This window comes from Thermobia domestica, chromosome 5 (assembly GCF_964235325.1).
Source record: "Thermobia domestica chromosome 5, izTheDome1.hap1.1, whole genome shotgun sequence".
NCBI classification, from domain to species: domain Eukaryota; kingdom Metazoa; phylum Arthropoda; class Insecta; order Zygentoma; family Lepismatidae; genus Thermobia; species Thermobia domestica.
The window spans coordinates 192445415-192462217 of NC_137458.1; the positions used below are offsets into that span (position 1 = coordinate 192445415).

The window sequence follows — 16803 nt, forward strand, 5'->3', positions numbered from 1 at the left end:
TTTGCACCTTTATTTTTGAGTCCTCAGAAACCTCCATGCTTTGTGTTCATGTAATATCTGACAATTTTATCATATTCACTTATAGCACCTAAAATATTATCATTTATGTATGTGTTTCCCTTTATATGTATGCATGTCTATGATTATATTAATATGATGAATAAATAAATGATATATAAGAAACCTCTTAGACCACCTACATTTCCTTCAATTCAATCAGTCAAATTAATGCACTTACCCGAAGAAAGGGCACAACCCTTTAACCGGAATGACGGACAAAAAGAAACTCACCAGCTTCAAATTCCCTTTGCTATTTTGTGTCATGGATTTATGTGATAGATGGAGTGTCGAGACTGTTAGTAACTGCAGTACAGTGCGTGTTTTTAGACTGCCAACGAAGTTGGTGCGGTGACTTTGAAGACGGTGTAGTACTAGAATGCCGCTCGAATACACACACGCGGAATATGCAGATATAAAGTATCTCTACGGGTTTTCTGATGGTAATGCGAAAGGTGCTGTGGATGAATACAGGCGTAGATTTCCTGGCCGCAGAGTCCCAAGTGCACGCGTCTTCACAAACGTGTATACTAAACTGAGTGAAACTGGTGAGCGTCCCAGCGTGAACTTAACGTCGGAATGACCTTCAAAATACACCTCTGAGCAAGAAGACAACGTTATAGAGGCTGCAACGCAACGTCCAACAACCAGCGTTAGGAGACTTGCTACTCAATATTAACTTTCACGTACTTATGTATATGATGTGCTTCGAGAAGAGGGGCTGTATTAGTTCCACATTCAAAGAGTGCAACATATCCATCCAGGAAACAGAGAACTACGTTTTGCTTTTTCTCAATGGATACAGGAGCATCCGAATATTTTGCCATTCATTTTGTTCAATGATGAGGCCACTTTCACATAGAATGGGATAAACAACACCCGCAACTGGCATTGTTTGAGTTACGAACATCCGAGAGTAATCACTGTTAGACAATATCAGGAACGATTTTCTGTCAACGTTTGGGCGGGGATTCTTTGTGATCAGATAATCGGTCCCTTTTTGTTGCTCCAGCGTTTGACTGGTGACTGTTCTATGCATTTCCTGCGTCACAAATTGTCGGTACTGCTGCAAGATGTGAATTTGGAAACTCGGGTGTCTATGTACTTCCAGCACGAAGGGACTCCCTCTCATGTCACACGACGTGTATGTCACTATCTTATCTCCAAGTTTCCTAATCGTTGGATAGGTCGCGGAGGACGCAGGTCGCTGATTCACTGGCCACTCCGCTCCCCGGATCTTAAACATTTGGATTTTTGCTTGTGGGGGTGGTTGAAGGACATTGTGTACAGACGGAGGGCCAACTCACGAGAAGACTTACTCCAGCATATTCAACAGGCATTCAATACGGTCAAAGAGCGACGAGCAGACTTACATCGGGCAACAATGCATGTCCTGAGGCGCACTGCAAAGTGCATTCAGGAGGAAGGTGAAAATGTGCTGCACACTCCAAATAATAATGTTGAAGATGAACGTTAGTAGTGTTATGTCTGGGTCTGCCCTCGTGCCTGCCATTGTATTCAACTACATTCCTATTGTGCTCTAATTAATGTACTTTTCGACGATTATTAAACTCATAAGTATTACAATGGTATTAATCCACGTGATTGTAGATTGACTCTTGTAAGGTCCTACAATTCTTCGAATAATACAGTAATATCAATAACATTCCAATAAGGTACATAATTACGGTATAAGTGTTCAATCAACACAATTGTTTGATTCCAGTAGAAACTTTCTTTTACGATTAAATTCTTTCGTAAACATTTTTCTCTGCTTTTTAATGAAGACACTAAATTGACATTTCACCTGGGCTTGTTGTATACGGCATCGTTTCCCCCCAATTAGATAGCATGGAAATTGAGTTCTTACTGTATGTACTTTCGCTGTTTTAAAAGGTAAGTATCCAAGTTTATTCTCGAAAGAATGAAAGAAACATTTCTTGGCAAATGTGTATTCCGAATCAATATTTTGATGTTTCGTTCCATAAACCAAGAAGTTCTAATATACTATTTACTATTGGTACTTTCTATAATATTTTCTATTTTCTAGACAAAACTACAATACTTACCTAGAAAGCATTTTACTTGCCGATCGTAGACAACTGTTGTACCGTACATCAATACAGACGAAATATACAACGAAAATTTACAACGAGCTTGGCCAGATATCAGTGTGGTTTGGGACATGAAGTGTTGAATTAAGTCTTCACTGAAAGAAAAAGATAAGTATTCTGTTTCACATTCTTCATCTTTTCCACTTTAGCAAGATTTGCTATTATGTCATTACTACTATTATTACAACTGCTATTATTTAGAGTATATTACCTGATAACAAATCCTCTTAGCATTAGGTAAGTATGATATCACTTTAGTGATATATTGTTAATCATTCTCAAATTTAATACATTCTGAGTTTCAAAGAAAACACAAGGTTTTCTTTCTGTAGCATGTTAGGATTGGATGGTGTTCGTTAAGAAATTTTATATTTTGTTCTTCTTAGATGTGTGGGGCAGAAACATTGACATTACGCAAAAGAAATTTAGAAAGACTAGAAGTTTTGTAAATGTCATGTGAAGAAGAATGAAGACAATTAGCTGAGTCGAGCTCTAGAAGAATTAAAGTGTTGGACATGATGCAAAAGAAAACAACAATTTTAGATGTAATCGAGAGGAGGAAGAAAAAGTGGTTCGGACATTCGGTAAGAAGGAACTGTATCACGAGAAATCTGATAGACATGTGATGACAGGAAAGAGAAGGATGGCACGAAATAGACTACATTTGACTGACGTTATCAGAACAGAAAAATCATACTTAAGGAGAAGGACGTTGGCTGAAGAACGTGAAATATGAAAGCTTCTCTGTTGCAAAAGTGGCTTGTCAATAATGTGAGAATACCTATGATATGTATCAAATTCTACATTTTCTGTTAAGTGATCGGTTTGATTTCGAAATCTAACAAAAAAACTAGGAAAAAACGAGCCTTTATTCTATGGACACAAAGTATCCTCGACGGGCTATAAGAACGTTCTACATGCTGCCTTTTCATCCAGGCAGAACACTCTTTTGACAGATGGTACATTCATCCAATGTTTGGTTCAAATTTGTGCTAAAATGCCCCGTATCTTTCACGTAATAGTGCTACAGCAACATGGATATTATTAACTCCCAACAATAAACACTGCTCTCCGTTTCAGTGATGGAACATGTCACTTCGGTCTTGAATTTTATCAGAATTACCCTATTATAATCTTTTATCTGAGATTCGGTCTGACCTAGTGACCCAAAGCCGGTGACCGAGACAAACAGGAGATCCGAAACTACATGCGACCTGGACAGATCTAATGACTCACTAGCAGCCTAAATATCAGCTCCAAAACATTACTGATAATATTTGGTAGGGATTAATGATGTCCAGTACTCGACCCGAATGAACATGTTTGACTCTCTGTATAACATTTCTTACTTCAGCTATTCCTTACTTCGGCTAAAGACTTCACTATTTCAAATAAAATGTCATATTTTTTCGTCTTCTCATACGAAAAGTAATGCAGTGTTTTCGAATACAGACTAGAGCCACTGGGGGTGAAGCAATCAATGGGGCGTGAGTAATGTTATGGAAAATTAGAGCTGGCAACACAGCAATTGTTTGCATTTTGTTAGTAGAGTCATTGATGAAAGCAGCAGTTAATTGATATATGTAATCAAGTTTTTTCTGAATTTTAGTAATCACAGTTGGCAGCAGAATCTTCCATTTTGAGTAGATAAGTAGACACATATCATCGTCAATAGCTTATACTCCAAGTCAGAAACTAGAACAAAGCTGTTGTCATTGAGTTATTCAGGAAGGGTTTCAATGTAATTGTATGTAGAAAAGATTGTCGTTGATAAGTTGTACAAAGCAGTCCCGCAACGAAAAATAGGGTGAAGCGGATAACCCGAGACGAGGCGAAGTGAATATAGATAGAACTGGCCTAGGGAAGAAATTCTCCTTCTTGGCGTATTTCCTACTGTTGACGTACGTTCTAGTATTTTGGCAGTACTACTTTCACTCCATGTATTTAAACTCTTTCTTAGGTAGGTTTTCCTCATTCAAACGATGCAAATGCCATAATGCTACTTAACATACAGGTTCCAGACCACTTTCTTCCTTCGGCATTTTCTTCGTCCCTTTTCCCCCGCATAGAGTGATCACCGAGAAAATGCCATCTGACCATAGATGCCGGAAATACCCAGAAATATGTATAAATGTTCCTCTTGGCGTTAAAGTTTTGATTAAAGCACCCATGACTCACTTAGGTAAGTTTGATAGAGTAAAGTATGTTATAATTTTACGATTACAGAGACAGGCTTAAATTATGTTACTGTACTAGCTATTGAACCGTCTGACTATAAAATATTGAATTACACTCAGTTTAAACTGTAAGAGGCATAATCAAACTTACGACGAATAAATTGTCAACAAATTAGCTTTGTGGTACTGTCTGTCAAAAAGTAAATGTACAGTGGGCCACACAAATTCCTGACATACAAAATCCGCGAGATAGGGAACCCAACTTCCGCCTGCTCCAAGATTAATTACGCCTGGTAGTAGTGGGTGAAGTTGTTCTCACCTGTTAAAAGCAAAAATCGTAAAGAGTATTTTAGTGCAGAAGTGGAGCGAAACGCTGACTGACAAAATGACAAAAGGGAGTATTTGGATACTTCAAATCACAGCACTTCTAGTTTGTATGATACACACATAAAATTATACACGACCACTTGAAAAAATATGCGGATACCAGAGACACCGAAGAGAAGATAACAGCCGGGGGACTTAGTTAAACTTATAATTAATCAAATGAGGATTATACAAACAAGTTTACTTAGGTCATATAACTATACATATCCGCGTATCAAATAATATACGGATAGAATATGTGGTATATTATATGGTAGGTTATCTTCTTTTAACTAACCCAAAGCCTTGCGCCGAGTTTAGCGCTAGTAATACCTGCAAATCAATTAAAAGTATGGATGGATCGTTTGGGGGGAAGAATCCAACCCCCAATGAAAATTTTGGGGATCCAACAGGGCGTGAACTCTTAAGTTCCAGCGGTGCAGATTCATACGTAATACTACTTCGAAAGAAGAAATTGTTGATTTCATTATTCATTAAATATTTTTTGTAAATACTAACTACTTGCAATTTATTTGTAAATATTAAAAAAGAAAAGTTCGATAACACTCAAACGAGTTGGAGAACTTACTCCTTATTAACGTATTTCCGTTAGGTTACAATAAGGGTTCATGATTTGTATAATATTTGTGCAATTTTACACATTGAGACACAAGGAGAAAAGGGGATAATATAGTGTCAATAAACAACTTAAAAATGCACGAAATTAACGGATAATATCAAATACAGAACCATTCACAGATTTAACTCTGTAACTCGGTTTCTCCATTCATTTTCTTTCCTTTATTTTCAGGGTTACATCATCACTGAATTTCTCCACTGGAGATTATCTTTCATTTAGCAGCATCTAACTGGAGCTCAGCCTTGTAAATGAAACACTTTAAAAAGGTTAAACGGCGAAAGCGGGAATCAAACCCGGGCCACCAGATTAGAAAAGCTACAACTCTAACCACACATCTAAAGCTTTACCTCTTCCGGCTGGCCTAAATAAAGAGCGTTTACTGTTCGCTCAAAACAGTAGTCAGTCATATTGATTGGCAAAACACAGGATCAGAGGGCATCATACCACTGTATTCACTAAACTATCAACATTACAGATTTTTTAAAAACAAAATACAAAACTCCTTTATTTTGAATCAAATACGGCGCTTGTATTATACTTGTAAACAAACTAAAGACAAATCAATTACTGCGTAGTAATCGTGGTTAAGTGGTCAAAGCGCTAGACCAGTAATCTGAACACTGGCGTCGTTAGTTTTTTAAATCTTTGGGGGTCGGATAGTGGCGGCCGGTGGATTGTGGTGTCAGGTGTTGCAGTACGAACAATAGGAGACAGAAGACATAAAGTTGACTCATTGACTAATGAGCATAACTTTAGATGCAAATGATATGTGACATGTTAAATTAAGTAAAATTCTGCTTTTAAAAAATAAAAAACTCAGAACAATTTATCCGATTAATCACCTTAATTAATTAGTAAGTTCATTCTTCTCTCTTTGATTGGAGCAAATCTGTCTAATACATGCTGGTTGAACTCTGCTATTCTTATTGTCAGGTCTTTTTTCATGGAAAGCATAACCAATCGTGATAACCTTTCTTGGGACATTCAATTCCTTGAAAGTGTCAATTTTTTTCCCATGTGGAAAAAAAAAACTTTTCGTCTTTTGCTGACGCCATAGGTACAGTTAATATCAATTTCAGAAGCTTTGTAGATTCACTATTTTTTTTTTTTTTTTTTTTAGATTATTGCGAACGATTTATTCTAGCAAACTCAGTCCTTGACAGAGATCCGAATTCCTCTTCAGCGTTGACTGAACCGAGTTGGTAGCAGAGATTAGTGTTATAAAAAATGTATATACATTGAACATACTTTATTCACCGTTTATCCAGGAAAATTTAAAATAAATTGAGGAAATGTATCTGGTGCAAACAACACTACTGCCGTAAGATATCCTGTAAATTTATACTGGATTTTTTTTCGAACACTCTCCTGAATTGCCCTTTGCTTGTTTTGTCTAAGCCTTAATTGCAAGTTTTTGCTCAGTTGAAAGCTGGTCAATGTTTTTTGTAAGTTATTTACAGAAGTCATGGTATACAATTAGTGTTGTTACGAGACAAGACACGAGACGGGACAGAACCCTTTTAGACGAGACACGAAACGAGACATACTACTTGTCCCGTCTCGAAAACGAGACGAGACGGGACGTCCTGTGAAATGTATCGTCTCGTCTCGTGTCTCGAAAATGAAAACGCTGGCGGGAATGACCAAGATTGAAATTGCCAGTGGTCATATAGACTGCAAAAGGAAAATCCCCTTTGTGAGAAAACATGTTGAAAGGCCTTCATAGAAAAGTGTCCTCTGTCTATTGAATGAAACAATCGTGATACATGAGCTACCAGGAATATCATCCTTAATGTCTTGTCCCCAATTCCCCTTGCTGTAAACTGAGGAATTCTAATTTTTTTATTTCTGGCTGGAATGATGACAAACAAAATCAAAGACAGGGAAGATTTTTACAAGGTCAAGAAACCCAACTACCACCACCATCTATTCAATTTGAAAACTGGGTAAGGTCTACACTCATTACAGGCTGTAGTTGAAAGTTCTGGGTGAGATGGCGTAAGAGAACAAAATAGACTACACTTGTCTTTATTCTCTGGTGGCGGTATTCTTTTTGCTATATGAACCGAAGACGGCAATTGAAGTATGTCATCTTGCAACTAAAATTTTGTCTTCTCTCTCTCTCTCTCTCTCTCTCACACACACACACACACCTGTATATATACACATACAAACATACTTTTACCATTTTACCAATCGCTCGCTTATTATACAGCAGTCATGTTGTAAAATTCACCTCTTCGTTTGGAAGGCGGGCGAAGGACAAAGAAAGCAAAGATATTATCGACGAACCCTTCAAATTGTTTGCTTTCAGCAAATGTATGATACTAACAATAACACTTTAGGTGAAGAGCTTTTACAGCGGGACCTTCGTTTTGTTACGCGGAAATGTTTGATCTGACCAGAGTGCGAAATTGCCCTCTGCTTCCATGTTGAGACGAGGGGAATACTTCCCTTTCCTAGTGAATAATATTCATTAGGACCTGAATGATCTTCAGAAATTGTTTCTTACAGGCATATAAAACCTCTCGAACTTGATAAGTTTAAAGAACATTTGGTATAATATTCATGGAACTCCGTTGAAAGCAGAAAATATCTTGAGAATGATCAAAATTCGAACATTGGAGAACATAATTAACAGAAAAGAAATAGGATACCCAAACCATATTTTTAAACCCGCTATAAAATGTATATCCTATACTTTTACTAATTCTTTACTCCCAAGAAAGTATCCTGGGGAGGATATTCTCTCCAATTTTTTCAGACTGAAATCCTTTTATCCCATACTATTTCGCCCCCTGACACAATACGAAAAAACAAATGCTGTTGAAATCCATACACATGACCCTTCCAGAACTCAACCCGGAGCCTTCAAGCCATAATATATCGCCGCAGACCGCTCGGCTTGGTATGAAGATGTACGTTGTATGATTGCGAATAGATCACGACAATATAAGAAACTTTAATCCAATATGGCCAACCAAAAATCATCTTTTTTTTTAGCCACTAGCTAATCTGGGTGTACTGTCATGAGTTTGTTACACAAACGGGGCAACCACCACATAGTAGCACATACCCCGCGGTTACGGGAACAGATTTGAACCATGGAGGTGAAGACTGGCCCCAAGCATTCTTTCGTCCGATGTGTCGTTCAGCTCCCATTACTATGGCACTTTAAGCAGAGCTTACTGTGCAGTAACATATAAAATTTCAATCAAATACTTTCCATTACTCAATAAAATTATTTGGTTCCGAGCTTTTTTTTAAAAAAAAAAATAATAATTGCAACAAATCTAAACATGCTGAAATGGAAAGTAGTTTTTGGATTGTTATGGGTTAACACTGTGAAACCTGAAGGCTGGAATATATTAAATCAAAGTGTACACACATATCTATCTCTCTATTTATCTATATATCTTTCCATCTCTCTCTCTCTCGATATATATATATATATATATATATATATATATATATATATATATATATATACAGACACAATAAAGCAAGTGGGCTGATAGTATACGATAGTGTCGGGGATGGTGACACCTTTACATCGAACTTTGCTTGTGTAAACATTATTTGACATTAATGTCTTCATCTTCGACGTACCTATGAGCAATTTACTGTATATTCGTGTATTGAAACTGGTGAAACGAATTTCAATGTTTCAGAATGTAAAAAAGAAGAAAAAAAGCCAGGGTTGAGAAGCCTCAGACAACTAACAGCAGAGATATACTATCTTGTAAACTATTTGTCCTTGCCTTGTGAGCTATTTAAATTTATTTTTAAGACCTTTAGGAAACTTTGGCCGAAAAGATGATGATGGGAAAATTAGTGGAATGAAGAAAGTGGTAGGATACTAGACAACTTCGAGAAAACACACACATTCGAAAAATGAAATGAAATCTTGAGTTTTACGTCCCACAGTTATGCCGGTTAGGCTAAAGGAGACAGTGATGATGAGTAATGAATGAAATGGTGGAATGGAAAAAGTGGGAGGAAATGGGAGAACCCCGAGAAAACCCACGTACACGGTGTTTGTCCACCACAAAGTTCACTTGATCGAACCCGAGACCCCAAGCACCAGAGGTGAACGCTCTACCACTGAGCCACCGCGGTCCCCACACACATTCAATGTTTGTCCATCACAAAGCTCACATGGCACTGAGCGAGATCGAACCGACTACCACATACACTAGAGGTGAAGGCTTCACGGTGTAGCTACCGTGACATTTCTTGTCTTGTGTGTTCTGGGTAATACTTGCAACTTAGTTGTATCTTGATTAGCATGGTGCAGGCTGCTACATTTTATTTTCGTTCCCATGGTATGCTGCTATATTTTTACGAGACAAACGAGACGAGACGAGACGGGACAGAACCTCTCGAGACGAGACGAGCACATTTTTTCGAGACGAGACACAAGACGAGACGAGATAGCTTGAAGTCTTGTTTCGTCTCGTCTCGTGGCAACACTATATACAATTCATTCAGAATTCATTCTAGGGGGAACGCGAACCCTCGACCCTCCCGCTAACGACGCCCGTGATCTGATTGTAGTAGAATCGAATCGGATCCACGAACGACCAGTACATTTTTTTTACTTTAGAATTATTGGTGGTGATTGATCGACAATGACACACGTTTTATTTTCTTCTGATATTTGAATACTCGGATGTTTCAATACTTGAACTATCAAATCTTCACGAATAATAATAATAATAATAATAATAATATTAATAATAATAATAATAATAATAATAATAGTAATAATAATAATAATAAAAACAACAATAATAATAATAATAATAATAATAATAATAATAATAATAATAATAATAATCTCATAGGAGATTAAAAGTTAGGAGCTTATAATCGCTCAGGGCATAACATTACAACCAGAAATGTATCATTTGGGATGAATATTTCGGTTTTGTTTAGTGTTGCTTACAAGAAGAGGAATTTCTCATCTCGTTTCTGAAAAAAAAAAAAAAAAAAACAACGCTTTGGTTTAAAATTTTCGTAGTTGCAGCGGTTTGTCTTGGAGGTCCAGACGCCCTCCCGAAATCCCGATTTATCTGTAAGTTTTGTCTGATTTTAGGCAACTTTAAAAATTTTAATGTAATTATTATTATTATTATTATTATTATTATTATTATTATTATTATTATTATTATTATTATTATTATTACTGAAAGTTTAAGACCTAAATATTAGGTCCTATTGCAATATAAAAATAAGTGTGCTGAAGTTGATAGGAAAAGAAAAGGAAAGGATAAGAGATAGTGATAGAGAAAGAATAAGAGCTATTAGTATCCGAAAGGAAACGAAAGGTGAGAAAGATGTCAGCTCCTGAACAATATTCTCCTGAACGTATTCATGGATTGTTTACTAGAGACGTTACGTTTTCCACCACAGTACGAATCAAGGTTGTAGACAGACATGTGACGTCATTTTGCTAGTATTTCCCCTGTGAAGAAAGCTGTCTCCACTCTAACTCGTAACACCGAAAGAAATTGAGCATTTTTCATTTTATTACACACCAGAAGTACGCATATTGTAGTTCATAAAAACAACTTATCGCACCGAGAATCAAACTAGGTACCCTTGAATTACGTAAGGAATGTTCACGCCACTACGCTAAGAGTTCTTTCTTAAGTAATAGTCAAAAACACTTGTTTATGCAGCAAATTGCACACGTTGACGATAACGACGAAACACACTGATCTCTGTCGTGATAAAATACTGTACTTGAGAGACTTAAAATTTAAATTAAAAAACAAAAATATAATGCAACAGACCATTTTTTACAGCGAAAGTATCTCCATATTTTCCTATTATTGCAATTACAAATATCAATATCCAAAGTTGCCTGAAGTTCTTTTTTCACTTACAAGGAGAAAGCAGACTTTGGTAAATTAACATCGGGGCCAAATTTTGTAAGGTGATTTTGAACTTTAAAGTGTTCATATTACAAACTGGGAGAGCGCAATAGCCTAATATAGCATAGAAAAAGCGTATTAAAATTTTCGACTCGACGCATATGTCGTGCGTTGCGGAAATTTTTTAAGTGGCGGCGTGGCAGAGTCAGAAGCGTTTATGACTCACGTTCTAAGGATTACGGGTTCGATTCTCGCGGGAGTCGTTTTTTATTTTATTTATTTCTTTGCTTCAACCAATAAAGTAGTCACTTGTAGCTACAAGTAAAATGTTAATTCTCCATATGTTTATAATGAATTAAAGGAATAAAAATATTCACATCAGTTGTAAAATCTTTCAATATTTCATGGTAACTGGCACGGGCGCTGATCCTGTCCCCCACCCATGTTTTTTTTATGAATATGTATTTTTTATTATTATATGTATTGTTGTATGCATTTTTTTAATGATTGGGCCCCCCAAATTTACAGGGAAATCGGCGCCGTTGGTAACTGGCAAAAAAATATAATCTATTTCGTAAATATATTGATATCACGAGTTATATTGTGATTACTACTGTCGTTGTGTAAAAAATGTTCTTATGCTTCGTGTCTACATCTGTTGACAGTGTGTGTATCAGTAGCACTGGCACAAATGGCACGGGGGAATGAGGGGGACATGTCCCCTCCAATCTTCAAACTGAGGAATTGTGTCCCCAATAATCCGATTTAAAATGTGTTTTTTGGGGAGAAATGTGATGAATTGTGTCCGATTGCCACAAAGAAAAATGAGACGAAATTGATATTCCCCCAGAATAAATATCAAATCTGTCCGCCTCACAATGTTGAAGACAACTGTGCTCCCCTGATCCTCCACAGTATTGTTTTTGAACATCATAAATATTTTCAACATCGCTTTATGAGAACGGTCTTAGCCGTCCGGCCCTTCCCCCAATATTGGAGACAGATTTTCGCCGCTTAATAGAAGGGGAATAGGTGATAATCTCCTTTGGTTATAGTAACATCCAGTATTACCAAAGAGGATTTCCTTCTCATCACCCTTGTAATTTTCACACTGTCAACAGATATAGAAACGAAGCGTCAAGAATATTTTTTACACAACGACTGTGGTAACTATAATATAACTCGTGATATCAATATATTTACGAAATAGATTACATGGGGACAATTGGGAAAAACGAATTGCCTTATTTTACATATACAATATCTACACACAATTTCAATCCCTTCGATCCACTCCTTCCCGTACTTCTACGACAATATTTACTTTTCGTGGAAGAGGCTGTAGCCCCAACACTGCTTCTCCGCACAACCTAAAAACACATGTTTGCTTATGAGGGTAAGACCGTTCTCATAAAGCGATGTTGAAAATATTTATGATGTTGAAAAACAATACTGTGGAGGATCAGGGGAGCAGAGTTGTCTTCAGCATTGTGAGGCGGGCAGATTTGATGCTTATTCTGGGGAAATATCAATTTCATCTAATTTTTCTTTGTGGCAATAAGACACAATTCATCACATTTCTCCCCAAAAACACACATTTCAAAGCGGAATAATGAGGGCACAATCCATCAGTTCCAAGATTGGAGGGGACACGTCTCCCTCATCCACCCGTGCCATTTGTGCCAGTGCTTCTAATGCCCACACTGTCAACGGATGTAGACACAAAGCATAAGAACATTTTTTACACAACGACTGTGGTAACCACAATATAACTCGTGATATCAATATATTTACGAAATACACCGTACATTCTATTTTTTGCCAGTCACCAACGGCGCCGATTTCTCTGTAAATTTGGGGGTCCATTCATTAAAAAATACATACAACAATACACATAATAATTAAAAATACATATTCATAAAAATACATGGGGCCCACATGAGCTTTGAAAGGGGGGCCAGGATCAGCGCCCTTGTCATTTACCATGAAATATTGAAAGATTTTACAACTGATTTAAATACTTTTATTGTTTTAATTCATTAAGGTAATTGTGGGTAACTCCGACATCTGGGGAACTCCGACACTTGATAGTTAGCAACACTGTAACTTTTAGTTGAAGGACAATAAAAGATGCAGAAAAGATGCAGGAAAGCTTTAAGACGTGTTGTGGAAAGTCTCGCCATTACAGTTGAATTTACTGGGATAGAAGAGGAAACAAAAAGAGCAGAGGTGAGTTCATGCATCCGGAAATATGTGTGTATTATAAAATTGTGATACTGAAAGGTAAGTAGTAATATCCAGATCATTGCGAGTTTTTGTTTATTGAGCATTGTGTGGTGGTACAAGCTCCATGCTGAGTAATGGGGTACAAATCATTTGCCCGTGCAGTTTTGCTAACTTTACTTATAATGTACTAAATTGCAGACGTGCTACTACGGGGAACTCCGACATAGGAAAATCGGGAAAAATCATCGAAATTCCAGTGGGCTGTTGAGACAATGAGTGCTGCTATCGACGCAGTGAAAAATGGTATGCCTTTGGCTACTGCTGCTCGTGCATACGATGTTCCCAGGAACACAATGAGAGACAAAATACGCTCTGGATATTCGTGTCGAATATTAGGAGGACACATGACCTTCACAATTGAACAAGAGAAGGTACTTGAGGAACGTCTTTGTCCATTAGATTCATGTGGCTATGAGTTAACGATTAATGATTTACGTCACGTAGCCTATCAGTTCGCAGATAAACATAAGATACCACACCGATTTAACAAAATCGCTCAAATGGCAGTATATGAGTGGGTTCATTCATTCCTGTCTAGACATCCAAAACTTAGTGTACGGAAAGCCGAAGCTTTGTCATTCACTCGAGCCAAAGCAATAACAAAGGAAAATGTTGGTAAATTCTTCTCGCAATTAAGTAAGTGCTACGATGATTTACATTTGTGGATGAAACCAGGTAACATCTTCAATTGTGACGAGTCAGGGTTCCAGCTTGTTTATAAACCAGGAAAGGTAATATCAGTAAGGGGAAAGAAGGACGTTCATTCTCAAACAAATGCAGAGAAGGGGAAAACTGTTACTCTTGCAGCTTGTGTATCAGCCACTGGACAATTCTCACCACCATTTATTATTATGAAAGGGATGAGAAAGAAGGAATAATTTCTACTAGGAACAAAGGTACGAATGTCAGAGACAGGCTACATGACATCCGACATTTTCCCCAAATTTCTGGATCACCTAGCCTCTCACAAACCAGAAGGACCAATTTTGTTTGTGTTAGGCGGTAATGGGGTCTACTGCAAGGATGTGCATGTTCTTGAACATGCATTGGAAAATGTTATTCATATGATTTGCCTTCCTCCATATGCTATGCACAAAATGCAGCCCCTAGGCGTTGCATTTTTTTAAAACCCCTTAAGCAGTATTACAATGATGCATGTAAGCTGTTTGTATATGCTCATCCAGGAAAACCAATTTCAAAAATCCACTTTGGACATCATCTCAACAAAGCTTGGTCTAAAGCTGCGTGTGTTGATACTGGTGTGAGTGCATTCGAATCAACAGGAATTTACCCACTAGATCCATTCAAAATTGCAGATAGAGACCTTATGCCATCGGTACCTCATTCATTAAATGACAATTTTTAAAGAGACACCGTTGAAGGACAAGGAAGCAGTGTTCCTTCAACTTCACAGGCAACTCCGTCTATTACTTTCCATGACTTAACCCGTACACCTACAAAAAACAGTGATTCGTCTCAAAGGAAAAACGCAGCAAAAACAAGTTTAAGTGCAGGTGGAACAATAGTCACGTCTCCTGAGTATATGGATGGTCCTCGAAAAATACAATCGTGCCCTAAGGGTAACCAGAGGAGCACTCGAAAGGTTTTATTTTCTAGACCGACCCAGTGAATCTTCGAAGCACCCCAATCCTTGCGCAAACGTCCCAAATGTAAGGTTTGTCCCAAATGTAAGGTTCAATACAAGAGCCCTAACGGTGGGGACTGGGTACAGTGTATGGTTTGCAGTAACTGGTATCATGAACTATGTGTTTCTAATGCAGATTGCCCTTATTTTACATGTGACGATTGTCTGTCAAGAGATTACAACAGATCCAGAAAGGACGAACTTTTGTTTGACTTACATTTGTATCCTTCTGATTAAAAAAGAAACGTAAAAATGGCATTATAGTATACTTGTATTATTTTACTTTAAATCGTTCCTTTTTCGTATACATTAAGAGTATTTCATATGCTGCCTGTATTACATTAAAACTAAACTTTCTAAGCTGTCGGTGTTCGCCTGAGAAGCTGTCGAACTTACCCACACATTGTGGGTAACTTCGACATGTTATGTGGTCAGGGGTGGACTGGCTATGTAAAAGGGCGCGGTCACATACTCTGGGAGGGCGCCGTCCATCCGAGGCTTTCGCTTGTGTGGAATACCCCCTCCTAATAAAAGAAAGTGCCGGGGGGCTTCCCCCGGGAAATTAGTACACAAAAAACAAGAAAAGATTAAGTAGCTATTGCAGTAAATCACGATAGAATTATACAAATTCAATATTTTCATAAACAAACAAAGAGACTTTGAGTACTAAATATATTAGGCCTATATAACTCTGCACACTTTAACTGAGACTACAAAAATCACACCAGTTGTTTACACTCTTCGGCTACATTTGTTAACAGCCTAATTATAACTGAAGATTTGAGTTAAGTTTGGGGCTTATGCTATTTTTCATACTTTTGTCCTTTTAAAGCTATGTTCATCATAACATTAACTTATTTTTCATCTATTTTAAAAACCGTTGATATAAAGTATACATGAAACATTTACTACAAATTAAATTTAGAATTATATACCCACCTAGCAAAAAAAAGAAATTCAAGAACAAAACAGGAAAATGAAAGTAAAGTCACTGCTTTATGCTTGAAGGAGCCTTCGCATCTCCTTGCTTTTCTCACACATTTTGTCAATAATAAGATTGTTGTCTATTTTGGTCAGAATGTCTCTTTCTGAGTTCATCAAGAGCAATCAGGGTGCGAATTACCGGGGAGATGAGGGGGATTTTCCCCCTCAATCACATTTTGCTCCCCCCAAAGAAGTCAGCTGAATAGGGATGGTACCGAGACCGAGACTAGTCTCGGTCTCGTCTCGGTCTCGTCTCGAATTATCGAGACGAGACCGAGACCGAGACGGACTTTTATATACCGAGACGAGACCGAGACCGAGACGAACTTTTACATACCGAGACGAGACCGAGACCGAGACAGACCTCTATAAATCGAGACGAGACCGAGACGAGACCTTGGTCAGTCTCGAAAGTCTCGGTCTCGTCTCGAATATTGACAGCTATTTTGCCTTTACTGAAAATTTGTTTTGTTGCTGTGTGTGATAATATGGGAAGGTTGACTGGTGTACAGTAGTGTATTTAAGAAGTAGGAATCGGGTTCAAGCCCCTCCAGAAATAAATTTGTAACATTTTGTTCTCATTGCACGTACAACAAAAATGTTTCTTTCCGTTCCTCAAGCCTCTCCCGAAACAAAATCCACTACTGTTGTATAT

At 37.6% G+C, this 16803-nt stretch overlaps 1 protein-coding gene across 2 annotated transcripts in view; it reads right to left on the reverse strand.

The window, feature by feature from the left end:
• LOC145684748 (uncharacterized) overlaps positions 1-16803 on the reverse strand; it is a 1464901-nt gene that overhangs the window by 1270127 nt on the left and 177971 nt on the right. For both annotated transcript variants that reach the window (XM_081757122.1, XM_081757121.1), the window contains exon 3: positions 2127-2266. In XM_081757122.1, the coding sequence (XP_081613248.1) occupies positions 2127-2266 (140 nt within the window). The remainder of the gene's footprint in view (positions 1-2126; positions 2267-16803) is intronic.